General features: G+C 52.2%; 1 protein-coding gene across 1 annotated transcript in view; it reads left to right on the forward strand.

The window, feature by feature from the left end:
- Positions 1–6,809: 6,809 nt before the first annotated feature.
- Positions 6,810–16,164, forward strand: part of Cyfip1 (cytoplasmic FMR1 interacting protein 1) — a 57,491-nt gene continuing 48,136 nt past the window's right edge. Inside the window, exons 1-4 of the mRNA XM_033761040.1 lie at positions 6,810–6,965; positions 14,839–14,940; positions 15,028–15,041; positions 15,174–15,292. Of these exons, the coding sequence (XP_033616931.1) occupies positions 14,867–14,940; positions 15,028–15,041; positions 15,174–15,292 (207 nt within the window). The 5' untranslated portion in view covers positions 6,810–6,965; positions 14,839–14,866. The remainder of the gene's footprint in view (positions 6,966–14,838; positions 14,941–15,027; positions 15,042–15,173; positions 15,293–16,164) is intronic.

The following is a 16,164-nucleotide window of genomic DNA, read 5'->3' on the forward strand; positions in this document are numbered from 1 at the left end:
TTTGAGGACTTGGCCTCACTCACATTGACGCACAGTGAAGCTAATTAAAAGCAACAACTATACGAGCGTTAACAGCAGGAGAGAAAGCAGGAATGATAATATGCACTGAACTGAGCCTAAACATGAATGAAGGTTAAAAGTAATAATAATGAAGCAACCCTAGAAACGGGGGCGGTGACCCAGGCGTGTGGCTCAGGCCTGTAACCCAGCGCCCAGCAGGACCAGCCTGGTGGCGTCCGCGCCACTGAACACAGCCTGGCTGTGAGTGCCGAGTTCCTCTCTCTCTCCGCTGTGCAGGTGTGTTGTCTGCCCCAGGCTGTGCTCACCTAGAGGTTTTAGTGCCGTGGCCTTCAGTGCATCCAGTCCAGCTCTCTGTGCATCCAGCTCCCCGACCGTGCGCCCAGGGGCGAGGGCACCAAGCAGCGGCAGGGGGAAGCTACCAGACCAGTCTTGTGCTGGAGAGCGGTAGTGCCGGGAGCCCAACCAGCTGCTGGGCTCAGTCCTGCTGTTCTGGCCCAGCCCCCTCAGTGCCCCCAGGGCCGCTTAGCCGTCTCGGGGTGGACGGCTGCCCCACCCCGGTGCTGTCTCTGCCGTGCAGGACGCTGGAGCCTGTCTTTCTCTGACTTCCGATCCCCAGAGGAGCTGTCTCGGGCAGCAAGCCCCTCCGAGTGACTCGTGTTTGCACCAGTCCAAGACTCAACTGCTGCTGCAGCTGCTCTCTTCTCCAGCCTGCTGTGTGGGAGGAGCACATGTAGGTGGGGTTCAGCCCCACTTTGGTTCTGCAGTTTATGGTAGCCGTGGGCTTTTCCTGGGCTGGCGCTGCCGATCTCTTTTTTAATCACTTTTTATCAGGCCCTCCTCAACTTACTGTGCTTGTGCGGTGGGTTCCTTTCACCCTGGGAGCTGGGCTTGGCTTTTTGGGTTGCTGTGTTCTTTTCTCTGCGTTGTCTTGTTTCTCTATGATTTTTAGCTTTTCTGGTGGCTTTTTCTTGATTCCTGGAGGTCTCATTCTCCTGAGTAGCTGTTTTCTAACTGTCTTGATTTGATTCTATGTTCCAGAGAGACTCTGATCTGCTGCCTGTTTCTATTTCACCATCTTCAGGTTATTTTTGAACTACCCTCTTGTAAGAGGGAGTTTAGCTACTTAACTTGTAAATAAACAGCTATCGTGGGACAGGGCCTAAGATGGACTTGGGCTGGTCAGTCTAAGGAGGAAAAATAGCATGTGTGCAGGGTTAAGAGTTAACTCAGACTTTATAGATTACTGAACTCAGGGATACAAAAGCAAACATGGAGAAGGACCACTGTAACTGACTCTCTTCTCTCTTTTACTTTGTTTCCCCTAATTAGCAGCAGGATTCCTGAGGGCCAAAGAGTGCATGATCAGTGCGTGACCACTGATCACACCATGGTTTCTCTGCAGGCCGTAAGAGCACGGACAGTCCATACCCAGACTCCACAGCCTAAGCCCACCTTAGAGACCTGGCCCCTGGAGAGAAAGGACCCTAGACAAAGAGCCCATTTTGGCAACCCTTTTTTGGGCCCGTTCTGACTGTTGAGAGCTTTCTCTCTCCGTATACTTCCAATAAACTCTTCTTAACGGTGTCCTTTGTCTGTAATTTCCTTACGCAGGTTTGTGAGCGACCAGCCCAGTTTGGACAGTGACATTGTCACCCATTTTCTCTTCAAGTCCGTTTCGTTTAGTATTTGCCTCTTATTAATCACCACCACTACTCTTGGATTTTCTTTGCATGGCGTGTCTTTTCCCATTCTTTTGTTTTTTTACCCCATTTGTGTCTTTAAATTTAAAATGTATATCTCTTTGACGACATATAGTTGATTTTATAGTTGGTAGGTGCTCCCCCCAACACACACCAGGGATTGAAATCAGGACCTTGAGCTTTCCAGGCAGATGTGGTGTCACTGAGCTAAATTCCTGGTCCATGATAGGTGCTTTTTAACCCCCTCCCTTTTTTTTTTTTGAGTCAGAGTCTCACTGTGTAGTTGAGACTGACCTGGAACTCACTATGTACCCCAGGCTGGTCTCGGACTCACGGTGATCCTCCTGCCTCAGCCTCCCGAGTGCTGGGATTACAGGCGTGCGCCACCACACCCAGCCTTTTAAACCCATTTTGTAAATCTCTGCCTTTTATATGAATGTCTTGTCCATCCACATTTAATGTAAATAGTCACTGTGCCGTTTGGTCTCTTATGTCTTATCTGGACACCAGTGGCCACAGGTGAAGGCCTAATCATAGCAGCTCTGGCCTGGTTTCAGGTTGTCTAATAGGAGGACTCTGTATCATTCTAAGGAAAAGATTGGCCTTTTTAGAATGTTTGTGTATTAAAGCCCTCCCAGAGGACGGTCTGAGGGAAATAAATAAGGTGTTCTCTCTGCCTGTGCTGCGGTTTCCGGTTGGTGTGTGTTTGTGCTATTCAGCAGATTGCCCCCTTCCAATTGTATCATGACCACCTCTCCATGTGTGGCTGTGGAGACGGAAATGGTGGGTGTGGACTATGGCTTCTAGGTTTTTACATTGTAAATAAGGCAAATGTAGACAATTGATAGCTACTGTGTTGTTGAAACCGGCTATTTGTGAATTGTAGTAGCATCAGGTACTCCGTGGCCAAAGTTGTGCCTGGTTCTTTGCTCTTCCCCAGAACGTACAGAGGGATTTTGCTCTACAGGGAGAAAAACCAATGCTCAGGAAGAAACAAGTTCCACCCTGGTACTTGACTCTGTAGCTTGAATTATCTCACTCAGACCTGTGCAGTCATTCCTGTGCCCACGCTGTCCTGAGCATAACATTGCGGACAAGTGATGATTTCTCCTTGGAACTCACAGGAAAAGGCACACTGTGGTCTGAAGGATCCCAGAGCCAACCTCAGGTCAAAAGTGCTGTGAGGAGGGGCTGGGGATTTAGCTCAGTGTTTCCGCCACCTACTTTGCAAGTACAGGGTCCTGAGTTCGATTCCTGGTACCCCCTAAAAAAATCAGATCAGGCCTGACTTAACTGCCCTTCATCTGCGCACACACCAACTGTTGGTGGTGGGGGTTGAAGCCAGGACCTGGCACGTGCTAGGCAGGTCCTGGACCCCTTCCCAGGGTGGTGAGCAGAAGGGCCCAGGCTCCTGTGGGCCCCAGGGTGGTGCTGTGGTCAGAGAGGGGCCTCTCACCTGCAGTGTGGGCAGGCGGGGCTAGCAGCGAGGTGTGGCTGCGCCACAGTGCAGGGGAAGGAGGATGGCAGTCTGTTTTGAACTCTTTTATTTCCCTTTCCTTTATGGTCACTAAAACTTCTCCAGGGAAATATTCCATCTGTATTAATGTAAAATAACTTCAATTTTACAAAGCATTGCAAAAATAAACAGCGCAGGGCTGTGGATGTAGCTCAGGGGTGAAATGCTTGCCTCCCATGTATGAGGCACTGGGTTTGATCCCTAACCTGTATTACAAAACACACAGAAAAATCTTTTCTCTGTTGATTTAAGGCTTTTTATTCCCCATCCACCTCGTATGTTTTCTAAGAATAAAGATATTCTCTCACACAGGTTGACATGCCTTGCTTGAAAATCTAAATCCAGAACGCTTCAAATCCAAAACTTTTTGGCTGCCAATATGGTACTACAAACAAAACATTTCATACCTGATCTTGTATGAAGGGTTGCATTTAAAACACAGGCACACATGGGTGTGGTGGTGCACGCCTGTAATCCCAGCACTCTAGGAGGCTGAGACTGGAGGATCATAAGTTCAAGACCAGCCTGGGCAACTTAGTGACTTGGCAAGACCCTGTCTCAAAATTTAGGAAGAAATAAATAGTTAAAAAGGGCAGGTGGTGTGCTCAGTGTAAAGGCCCTGAATTCGGTCTCCAGTAACAAATACACACCCACACACACCCCAAAACAACACACGAACACTAGAAATATTGTATAAAGTTACCTTCAGGCTATGTGTATAAGGTGAATATGAAACATAATGAAATTTGTGTTTAGATTTGGGTCTGATCCAGAAGATCTCTCAATATGTATAAGAAAATATCCAGAACTGGGTGTGGTGTCGCATGCCTGTAACCCTAGAAAGAAAAAGAAAGAAAGAAAATATCTAAAATCCAAAACACTCCTGGCCCCAAGTGTTTCTGGATAAAGGGTACTTAACCAGCACACCTACTGGACAGTTGCTGCCTTCTGGTCCTTTACAGAAGAGAGTGCAGAGGACGGGCGTTGAGGCATTGCACATGTGTTAACGTGCAGGAGGTCTTCACAGCACAGCCGCCGGGTCTCTGTGGAAAACCTTAGTGCTGATCAGTAGAACCCGGCTGTGTAGACTTGCTCCTTTGTTCAGTGGAGTGGTGTTCACCTGGTAGGCATTGCTTCCCGAGTGCCGGTGACTGGACAAAGCAGGTTGAATAACTATACATCGCATGATAGTCCTCTATAAAGCCTACATTTCTTTTTTTTGTTTGTTTGTTTTTTTTGAGACAGGGTCTCACTATGTAGTTGAGACTGACCTGGAACTCACTGTGTATCTCAGGCTGGTCTTGAATTCACAGCGATCCTCCTGCCTCAGCCTCCCATCTGCTGGGATTATAGGCATACACCATCATGGCCGGCTATAAAGCCTAAATTTCTAAAGTACCTTTTTAGAATATGGAAGAAGCCATGTATGGTATTGTGTGCATGTGGTCCCAGCTACTCAGGAAGCTGAGGCAGGAGGATTGCTTGAGTTTAGGAACAAATAAACAAAAAAACAGTTTTTTTTGTTTTGTTTTGTGTTTTTGAGACAGGGATTCTCTATGTAGTTGAGACTGACCTTAAACAAAAAAACAGTTTTTTTTGTTTTGTTTTGTGTTTTTGAGACAGGGATTCTCTATGTAGTTTCTCCTAGGAGCTCACTATGTAGCCCAGGCTGGTCTTGAACTCAACAGTGATTGTCCTGCCTCGGCCTCTGGAGTGCTGGGATTACAGGTGTGCGCCACCACGCCCTGCTCTCCTGTCTTTGATATTGCTCAGTGTAACCAATTACAGTAATTTGAGAGCGCATCAGACTCCTAAGGATTTCTGTGTATCTGAGGTCTAGTGAAACACATTCTTGGTAGAAAAAAGTACTTACCATGCGTGAGGCGCTGGGTTCCTCCCCAACACTGCCAAAAAAAGACAAAATTCTAACAGTTCATTCAACTTTGAGTAGATCTCAGTAGCACTTGTAAATTAATTCTCCGGGGTTACCATAATGCTGTTTTTCGCATGGGCCATACTTTGGCTTTTGCTGAGACACAGGGGCTATGATTAGAAACCACTTCCTTCCCTGGGCCTGGGCTGGCAGAGCTCTCCCTACTTGGTAAATTTAGAAGTGAAAGAGGAAATTCCAGAGGGAAAGACTGATGTTCAGTATGTAAAACATTAGAACCTCTCCTGGGAGGCCCTGGGCTCAATCCCTAACACCCAAAACGGTGCTTCAAAGGACAAAGCGAGTGACGTGAAAAGGCCAGTGCTTGGCTGGGAAAAGGTCTCAGTCCCTCTTCCGTATTAAAGATTTTGATACCTTTAGTACCTTAGTGTAGCGGACTACACTTAGGGACAGGGAAGGGCTGAGGAGGACGCCCCGGATGGCGGGTTGCGAAAGAAGAAAACCTGGTTGTGTTTATGCCACAAAGGAGGTGCACAGAACTGTATGGATGCCCCTCTGAGATCCCTTGGATAAACAGCCCTAGTGGACTTGCTGGCTCACGTGGCAGTTGCATTTTGAGCTTTTGAGGAGCCTCCGTCCTGCTTTTCACGGTGACCGTGTATCAGTTTCTCTCCCCGCCCAGCGGGGAAGGGTGCGTCCCTTTCTCCACGTCCTTGCCCGGGTGTTTTTTCTGTTGGGTGCCGGTCATTCCCCCCGGGTGCCGTGGCTCTCCGTGAAGCTTCCGTTCGTGTCCCCCGATGGTGGTGGTGGTGGTGGTGGTGATCACTCACTACCTGTTGGCCGTTTGTGTGTCTTCTTTTGAGAAATAAGCCCTTCATCCATTTGTAGATTGGATTGTTTGCTTTTCTACTATTGAGTCCCGCATACTTCCTGGATAATAACCCCATCGGGTGCATAGTTTGTGAATATTGTCTTCCATTCCGGGGACGCTGTTTCGTTTGTTAAACTGAATCATGGGAACAGCGCCTGGGCTCTGAGGGCTTGTGTGGGGGGACCTGGCCGAGCCCTCCCCAAACCCTCCCTGGCTCTGCAGCCCCGAGAGTGCCCAGCACACGCCCTCGCTGAGCTCTGCTGCCTGCGGGAGCTAAGGGCCGTCCCTTGTGGCGGTGGGCCGTGCCCGGAGCGGGTCCCAGTCCTCAGGTGTTCAGGCCGGGGAGGATTCTCCTGCCCTCGGCGAAGAACTGCTTGTGCTTCTGTCCCAGCTGTGCGGGCTGAGAGGCCCAGGTGCAGGTGTGACGCTAGATCGGACTCTGCTTCCCCGGAGGATCCCTTCTCTGCGTCCGGCCTTTCTGCTCGTGGCCTGGTGGGGTGTGTGGCGTGTTCCGTGCGCAAAGGCAGGGCCTCCGCCGTGAGGTCCCTCCGGCTCCGAGGCCACTCGTCGTGGGACTCAGCACGTGTGAGGGAGGGGATCGAGGTGACGCCCGTGTCCTTCAACCCCAGGCAGGGTTTCTGCTGGCGACTGGGGGGTGTGAGGTGGCCTCAGGCAGCCGCTGACAGCTCGGCTGGCCCTGGGTGGAAGCTGCCGAGGCCCGTGGGTGTCGGGAGCTCCTTGGAGCCACCGAAGAGGGGAAGAAGGGCAGCAGGCCCGGTGGGTGGGAGGCGGGCGCTTCCTGGGAAGGGAGGGCACAGAGGCCCGTGTGCGTGCCCGCCGGCCAGCGTCCCACCACTTCCTCTGTTCTGGGAGAACCGGGGCGGCCTGAGAGGTGGCACTCGGGGGCGCAGTGTTGCAGGGGAGACACGGCCGCTCCTCCCCTCCAAGCAGCAGCTTTGGAGCCAGGTAGGACTGCACTGGCTTTGCTCTTCCCAGACGGAGCCCGCTTACTGTTTTTTCTCGTTTGGTCGCTCTGGCTAATGTTTCAAGGGTCGTATTGGACACCCTCGTCTGGCTCCTGACTCTAGAGGGAACACTTTCAACTTTTCTGTGTTGAATATGATGCTGGTGGTAACTTCGCCGTTACGCTTTTATCAGATCGAGATGAGGGTCTTCATTCTTCGTCCTTTTCCAGGGTTGTTGGAATCTAAATGGATGCTGAATGTTGTCAGTATTTTTCTGTGTCTATTGAGACGATTGTGTGATCTCTGTCCTTGCATCTGTTTATGGGATGTGTTACGTGGACTGATTTGCATACATTGAACCATTATTTCTTCACTAGGATGAGGCCTGTTTGGTCATAATGTTTGATTTTTTAGATGATGTGTTGCATTCTACTTGCCAGACTCTTATTGAGAATTTTGTGCCTATGTTCATTAAAAAGACTGGGCTGCAGTTTTCTGTTTTTTTTTGTTTTTTTGGTTTTTTAAGACGGGGTCTCACTACGTAGTTGAGACTGACCTGGAACTCACTATGTAGCCCAGGCTGGTCTCAAACTCACAGCGATCCTCCTGCCTCAGCCTCCCGAGTGCTGGGATTACAGGCGTGCGCTACCACGCCCGGCTAGTTTTGTTTTTTTAACAGAGAACACTGAGCTGCTGCCTTGGCCTCCTGCACGGGGCAGCTGTCTCTCTTCCTTCAGAGGGGCCGCTCAGGCTGACCCAGCCGCTTGCATCCCACGCATGCTGGGGTGTGAACTGAGCTGGGAGTGCCCGTGTCTTCTCTCTGACTTTGAAAGTGTGTCGGATCCTTTGTGACGGATGATTCACTAAGGAAATGCAGTTAGTGCACCCTGCCAGCTCTCTGGACTGCACTGCAGAGAACAGCTGACCCCACCAGGGAGCACCTCCCCACCGCCCGGCCCCAGGCTCTGTGGCAGGTGGGAATGCAGGCACGGTGTGGGGTCTGGTGTGGGGACTGAGCAGGGGCGGCTGAGGACAGCCCTGCACCATCACAGGAGGAGTGGCCTGATTCTGTGCAGCCTGGGCCCCTTCCCTGCCTTGTGGTGGTGTTTGTTTATTTATCATCAGAATACTCTCTCATGCAGCCCCTTGAAAGCGGCCCCGTATACAAATAGGTAACAGCCAAGCTGCATTTGCTTGGCATCGTAAGGCACCCCAGGGTTCCATGGAACAAGGTTTGGGAAACATGGCTGCAGTGAGAGTCCCCAAGCACTGACGTGGGAGTGATGGGACGGAGTGAGGAAAGAAGGTGGCAGAAGGGAGTTTGCCTAGTGGGGTGTGGCTTAGCCAGAGCGGCTGGACTGCTTGTGGCAGTGGGAGGAGCCTGGGGAGGGGTCGGAAAGCAGATGCCACCCTCCTCCCCGACCCGGATTGTAGCTGCGGAGCCCACAGACTGGGGAGGAGGCCCAACCCTCAGCACGCTCCATTTCAAACTAGCTTAATTTTAGTTGCTGGTTTTGAAAATAAAATTTGAAATTTTTGCGCATAAAAAAGGACTTATCCAGTACAGACCTGGGCTGGAAAATGATTTGGTTTTTAATTAAAAGCCTTTTGCCCAGCTGGTCACGGCAGCTGTCTCTGCTCGGCAGCCGTGTACCCCTGCTTCACATGGCTCTGTCCCACGCTCTGCTATTTAACATTCGGGGGAGAAAGGAACAAGTCAGAGAGTGTGCTTTTCTTCCAGACAGGACTTTTTTTTTTTTTTTTTTACATGTGAACAGATTGCGCAAAAATATTGGAAGTTAGTGCTTTTCTGAGAAGCGCTGTTATTTGCATGTAGAGGAGGAAGAAAATCAACTCACCCCTTTCACATGTTAGCAGAAACTTTGTGTGGTTTGTCTTTGCTTGGTTATACAGTTAGATGAACTCCTTGCAAGTTTAGACTTTAAGATGAGTAGTTTGGAAATGACAGGAAACCCTCGCTCTAAGGAAGCACTCCTTTTGTGAAGTTTTTTTTCCCCCTGGTACCGGGGATCGAACTCAGGACCTTGGGCTTGCAAGGTAGGCGTTATGCCACAGAGCTAAATCCACTTTTGGAGAGAAGCATATTGGCTTACAGGTTAGCATTCAGCATGCAGGCCAGCCGCACACACCCGGGACTAGGCGCTGAGCCAGGCGCGAATGCCTTCAGCTCTGCGTTTTCCAGAGTGTGGCTTCCCCACATTTTGCAACCTTAGCGTTGAGCTGCCCTGCAGTTTCCATCTTAACAGACACAAAGACAGCTGCTTTCTCTCTACCTGGCCCTTGCTCAGCTGTTCCTAGATGTTCCCTCACAGCAGGAGGCTCCGATGCCACTCCTGGTCCCTGCCTGTTTATCTGTGTCCCAGGCACCCACCCGCCTCACCTTGTCTTCAGTTCCTGGCCTTGTCGACCCTGGACTTTCTCAGAGCAGATGCCCCCGCGCCCGGAAGCCCCATGGCAGCAGCCAGCTTCCAGGACAGACTCTGGCTTCCAAGGCCTGGAGTCGGTCTGAGCCGGCTAGTGCATCCTTGCTCACTCAAATCCTGTTCTCGCCCCTCTGCCTGGTCCCAGCCCCCAAAGGCCAGCGTTTATCCACAGGCCTGCATTCCAGGAGCTGTGCAGCTGTGCCTTGCTCAGGGACAGGCGCAGGTTCCCAGAACAGTGTCTACGAGACCTAGAGCAGAGGTCGCTCCAGGGTGGCCTCTGGATGTAGCAAGGGAGGATGCACGGTATATTTCAGAGTAACGATTGTAACAGTGTATCAAATATGTATGCTAGTAACCGCCCTTTATTCTCTCTTTCTCTTTTCTTTTTTTTTTTTTTTTTTTTTTGGTACCGGGGCTTGAACTCAGGTCCTTGAGCTTGCAAGGCTGGCCACCGACCGCTGAGCTAAATCCCCGGCCCCCTTTATTCTCAGGTATCGTGTGCTGCACCTAATTGTGCGCGCTGTACTTTTACACAGCTGGCAGCACAGTGGGCTTCTGGACCAGCGACACCAGGTGCGTGGCTGGTGTTTCCCACGATCCTGTAATGATGGCTGTGATGCCACCAGGCAAGGAACGTGTCAGCTCGGCTGTTGGCTCCCAGAGCCACTGCCATACAGGCTCCCTACGGCTGGCTGGCACGGCTGCGGGACACACGGCTGCTTTACTTCTATTTGCACAAAGTTATTTATTTATTAGTTTGTTTGTTTTTTCGGTACCTGGGATCAAACTCAGGACCTTGCGCTTGCCAGGCAGGGGAGGCACAACTGAGCCACATCCCCGACCCAAATAGTAATTTATTTAATAAAAACCTTAATTATTAATCATGTGAGATTTTGTGAAGCTGTGATGGGTAGGAGAGACCTGCAGGGTTAAGAGTGATTTACTCAAGATAGCAAGTCCCAGCTGCTTAGGAGACAGAGTAGCCAGAGGCCTGGCTTGCTGAGCAGTTGTGTTAGCAGCTGTGACTGTAACAAGTTACCTGAGTTAATCACCTTACCAGGAGGGAGGCTTGGTTCTGACTCGGGGTCTCTGCGGTGCCCCAGGAGGTGGCAGTGTGTGATGGCACAGCCTGGAGGCAGAGAGACAGGAAGAGGCCCAGGCCCGAGACCCTGTCCCGGTGATGTCAACTCCTCCGGCTGTGCCCTGCCTCCCCGTAGTGCCACAGGTTGGGGGACAGTCCAGGCCGAACCAGCCCCCCTCAGCAGGTCTCTGCTGCAGACTGCCTGTGTGTCCCCAAGTTCTGAGCCGTGCTGGGTTTATCCACAGTGAAGATCTCTATTTCCTACCCTTCACATTTGAATTGTGGTATAATACACTTAACGTACCGCTCGCCATTTTAAGCAGTTTTGGATGTTCAGGTCTGAGGCGCTGAGAACATTCACGCTGCAGGGCGATCCTCCCTCCTCCCTCCCCAGAGTCCCTTCCTCTCCCAAACGGAAGCCGGAGTAAACAGTAAACAGCGCAGTGCCCCCGCCAGCCTCACGTGTCCGGACCCTCAGAAAAGGGCACCCACGTTGGCGGGAGAGGACGCTCGCAGTCCCAGCCGCTGGGAGGTTGTGGCAGGAAGATCCCTGAGCCTAGGAGTTTCAGGCCAGCCTGCGCAACACAGTAAGACCAAAAGAAAGGAAAGGAAAGGAAAATACAGACTTTGCCTTGTAGGCCGGGCTTAGTTCACTTCGTAATCCTCAAGGCTGCAGTGTGTATCAGAATTTCCTTCCTTTTAAGGCTGAATAGTATTCCACTGTCTGTGTGAACACATCAATCTTGCCGTTCTTTATGTTTAAATTTTTAATTTAGTCAATTTATTTTGTTGTTTTTTGAGACAGTGTCTTGCTGTATATTTGAGGCTGACCTTAAGCTTACAGTGTAGCCCAGCCTGGCCTTAAACTCCTGCCCAGCCTCCGGAGTGCTGGGATTACTGTAGTTCTTATACAGAGCAGGAAACCCATCGAGGGTTGTTTGGAATAAGTTGCGCATTTGGGGTTTTCCTGGGGTGTGACACGGAGTGTCACTCCTATGAGTCAGCCTGTACGTTGGCCAGCCCCTCTCTCCCGTGTGGGTCCGCAGGCCTCTCCTCGGCGGGACGGGCAGAGGGGTCTCCCTAGCTGCAGAGTGTGGGAGGCCGTGTGGCCCAGGCTGTTTTCTGATTTCTTGGTGGGGCAGAGTGGGTCTTGCAGCTGACCTACAGGTGCACTGCGGGTCTCTGTTCCCCGTGTGCCTGTGTCCAGGCGCCTGCATGGGCCCTGGGGCCTTCTGGGACAGTGCTGTGGGACAGCGATCCGGCCCGGGCCTCGGTCTGAGCGGCTCCGTGCCCTGCCGTCCTGCGCGGCTTTCTTGACTTGTGAGACCGCACGTTGTGACGATAGGAAGGGAAGTGTGTAGCTTCCCCATTCTAAGTGCCTCACTTCAGTTTAAAGTTGGAGACACGCCAGCTGGGTGCTGATAGGAGGGCGCTCCAGGACCGTCCCTGCGCTCGCGGGCGGCGCGATCACCGCCCTCGAGTTCCGCCGAGTGCCCGACAGCCCCTGGGAGCTGCTCCCTCTTCCATCTGCCTGTTTCTCCATTGGTCCGTCCTGCCGTTGGTGTCCCTCTCTGTCCCTGAGCGTTTCCCTCCCTGAACTCTGTGGGTACTGATGGCCGTTCCAGCCTCCTCTGACTGGTGTGCTGCTGGCTTGGGAACGGCTTCTCCTGTACTTTCAGCCTACCTACTTCTGTGTGAGGCAAATCTGCCCTATATGGGTTGGGACTTAAACATTGAACTTTTTAAAAACTTAAATTTAATTTTCTTGTTTGTGTATATGTGGTATCTGAAGATCGAACTTACCGAATTTCTGCCGCTGAGCTACGCCCTCAACCCTTTTTATATTTTGAGACAGGGTCTTGCTAAGTTGCACAGGCTAGCCTTGAATTTCCAATCCTCCTGTCAAAGCTCCTAGAGTAGCTGGATTTGGGTATGTACCACCATGCTCGGGAGAGTTGGTTTGTGTTTGTTTGGTTTGGTTTGGTTTGGTTTGGTTTAGATTTTGGAGTCAGGGCCTTGCTATGTAGTTCAGGCTGTCTTCAGACTTGCTGTGTAGCCCAGGCTGGTCTCAAATTCACGGCAACCCTCCTGCCTCAGCCTCCTGAGTGCTGGGATTATAGGTGTGCACCACCACATCTTCCAGGGTGGTATTTTTGTAATCCATTCTGATAATCTGTCTTAATTGGTGTTTAAAATTATTTATAATTAATCTTGTTGACACATTTGGGTTTAGGCCTGTTCTGTTCGATTTCTCTTCATTGCTGCTTCCTTTCCTGCCTTTTTGGACCCTGCACCCAGGGTCTTGGCATGCTGAGTTTGTGCTCTGCCCCAGCTGCACTCAGGCCCATCCCGCCTTCTTTTAGGTTACTTGAACATTTCACAGTACACTTTTGCTTTTTTCTATTTTGCTTCATATAGCTTTGTTTTAATAGCTGCTCTGAGGGTTACAAAATAGGCTTCTTAGCTTTTCACAGTCTGGTGAGAAGCACAATTTCACTACTTCTAGTAGGATGTAGAGATCTTACGGCTGTAAGGTTTGCCTCTCCTTTATGCTAGCCGTCTTAGGTTTATGCAGTTCAACTATACACAGATACTTACGACTGTCTTTGTATGGAGCTAGGGGCTTGCTCAGGAGTTTTGTGGACTGGGCGCCCGACAGTGGTGTCTTTGCCTCCTCTCTACCAAGCATCTCCAAAGAGTTGTTGGAAAAGTCCCGGCCACTCATCTGCCCTTTCTGTGGTCTCTGCCTCACCTCCACGTCCTGGAGCTGCCCTCGGCCCTGCTGGCCACGCTGCCTCCGGGACTCCGCGGAGCTGGTGCTCACTCCTGTGCAGAGGGCCCGGCGGGGACAGGGTGCAGCCCAGTGCGCCGTGCTTGCTTGGCCTGTGCACAGCCGTGGGTCCTGCTCCTGGCTGCCTGGTCTCTGAGGGGAAACTGAGTTATTCCAGCTGTTTTTCCTTGGGATCAAGAGAGTTTCTTGGATCTGTAAACAAAAGTCTCCAAATTTCGGGAGTTTTCAGTAATTGCTTCTGTCCTTCAGCCTCGCACACATTAGACCTCTGCTCTTGTCCTGAAGGTCCCCAAAGCTCTCTTTATTTTTGCCCTGCCCTTTTTTCTCTCTAGCGTTCAGACGCTGAATCTCTGCTCTGCTCTGAGCTTGTGTAAGGTGATTTTAGATGTTCTCTGTTGTATCTTTAGTTCTAAAACTCCCATTTGGCTCTTTCTTCTTGGTGTTTTGTTTGTTTGCTGCTGACTTCCAGCCTCTGTCCGCTCGGGAGGGTTATGGTTATTTACAGGACCTTTCATGGTGGCTGCCTTTAGGTCCTGCAGATAACTGCAGCCTGTGTTGTGTTGGCCTTGGGCTCTCAGAGGAGGTGAACTGCTCCTGGGTCAGCCTTGAGTAGAGGAGAACTCTGGGTTTCTGTCATAACAGGCAGACGACCTGGACATTGCGGCCTGCCTTCTGCGCGGTGGGCCGTGTACACAGCCGCTGAGTGCTGGCTGGGTCTGCCCCCTGTGCCACCCTGGCCATGGTCTGGCGAAGGGGATTGGATCACAGGTGCTGGACAGGCTGCAGTTCCCTTCACACAGCCCTTGGGGCTTCCCTGGTCCTTGGGGCTTCCCTCCTGCATCTCCAGCCAGTGGCCTGAGGCTCGCTGACCAGGCCCGCCCTCGCCCCCACACCACCACCGTCTGACAAAGGGCTTCTACATTCAGAGTCCCTCAGCCCCTTACTGCTCTCCCTCCCGGGACCCTGCCTACCCTCCCTGAGCGCAGTCAGGTTGAGACTGTCCCTAGTGCCCATCTGGGGCCGTACTGCTCCTCCAGTCCCACACTGGGTCACAGCAAGTCCAGTGGGAGGGGATGGAGCGCCAACTGCACCACTGCGCTGGCACGGGTGTGAGCCTGGGTGGCCCCTCAGCTAGCAAAGCCCTCATCTTTTCCCTCAGTTCCCAGCACTGGGGAGGTGCTGCTCCTCCTCGGCCTGGGGTGGGCTTGTCAGACCCTCCAGGGAGCCCTGGGCACAGCAGCTGTGAGCAGTGGGGATGTGAGCATTTTACTTCCTCCAGGATCTCGCATTTTGTTAAGGACCCATTCTTTATGTCTTGTTTGCTTGAGGCCCCTAGTCCGTTTTGGTGCGCTAACTCCCTCAGGCCCGGACTTAGTTTACGCTAAAGTCACCTGTTCTGGACCACTGCCCATCTATTTAACTTTGCCTTCGTCCTGTTTTCAACCGGACCCCAAGGACTGCCCAGGCCTGCGTTAGTCACACCCAGGACCCCGGGGAGGAGGGAAGGGGCCGGGAGTCGGGTCCCACCTAGAAAGCCTGCTGGGCTTCCTCGGAACAGGTGGCTCTGAGTCCTGTGCTGGCCCAGGATGGCGGCCCAGGTGACGCTGGAGGACGCGCTGTCCAATGTGGACTTGCTGGAGGAGCTGCCCCTGCCGGACCAGTGGGGGGGGGTTAGGGTTAGGGTCAGGGTCAGGGCCTCACCAAGTCTTCTCCTTCACGCAGCCAAACTTCAACACTAACTTCGAAGACAGAAATGCGTTCGTCACGGGCATTGCACGCTACATTGAGCAGGCGACGGTCCACTCCGGCATGGTAACACTGCCCCCCTGCTCCGTTCTGCTCCGCGGGGTGGGCTTGGCATTGCGCTGGGGTTAGGGTTAGGGTCAGGGTCAGGGCCTCACCAAGTCTTCTCCTTCACGCAGCCAAACTTCAACACTAACTTCGAAGACAGAAATGCGTTCGTCACGGGCATTGCACGCTACATTGAGCAGGCGACGGTCCACTCCGGCATGGTAACACTGCCCCCCTGCTCCGTTCTGCTCCGCGGGGTGGGCTTGGCATTGCGCTGCCTCGGGTGAGAAAGAGGAGCGAAGAGTGGCGCGCTCCCTCTACTCTTCCCGTAGAAGGAACGTTTGCCTGCTCTGAAACTTCAGTGCTGTAGTTTGGCCGAGAGCACAGTTGGAGCTCTGAGAGGAGCCTCTCCATTTCGGTGCCTTCTGTGCCTCCTGCGCCTGCGGTGCCCTCTCTCGTAGGGGAGCCGCGTCCTTAGACGTGTTTGAATGAATTCGCCAACGTTGTGGCGTGTCACGAAAATGTGCTAGAGAAAGTAATCTTTATTGGCAGTATGTTCGTTCTGTTCAGCTCTACAATGCAGCGATTCTTGTACTGTTACTTAGTTTCTCCTTTTGTGCAATGATTAACATCTTTCTAGGAGAGGTGAAGTGACAGGGTCAGAGGCTGTGATTCTTTTAAAGCATCTAGAAACACTGCCAGACGCAGGTGGCGCTTTAAAGAACACAAGTGTCATTTTTTTTTTTTTTGGTACCGGGGATCGAACACGGGTCCTTGCGCTTGTGAGGCGGGCCACTGAACCGCTGAGCTAAATCCCCGGCCCCAATTGTGATTTTTAAAGGAAAGAGTACGTTGGCAGGAACAGGACGTGAGCCAGGTTTCCAGTACAGTGAGAGATGTGCGAGGCAGCCGCTCGGGGCCGCGGTGTCCCCGGCAGGTGTCCGCCCCGGACACAGCTTCTCAGCCGGCCTCTCCCGTGGAGGCTTCAGGCCGCGGGGCCCACAGGGACCTCGGGCGGCCCTCTGTCCGTATTTCCGCCCCGGCGTCTCCTCTTCCGTGCGCTCCCCGCCTCTGACCGCCGGACTCTCCTCTG

The sequence above is a fragment of the Fukomys damarensis genome, unplaced genomic scaffold (genome assembly GCF_012274545.1).
Source record: "Fukomys damarensis isolate Sample0158 unplaced genomic scaffold, DMR_v1.0_HiC HiC_scaffold_7, whole genome shotgun sequence".
Taxonomy (NCBI): domain Eukaryota; kingdom Metazoa; phylum Chordata; class Mammalia; order Rodentia; family Bathyergidae; genus Fukomys; species Fukomys damarensis.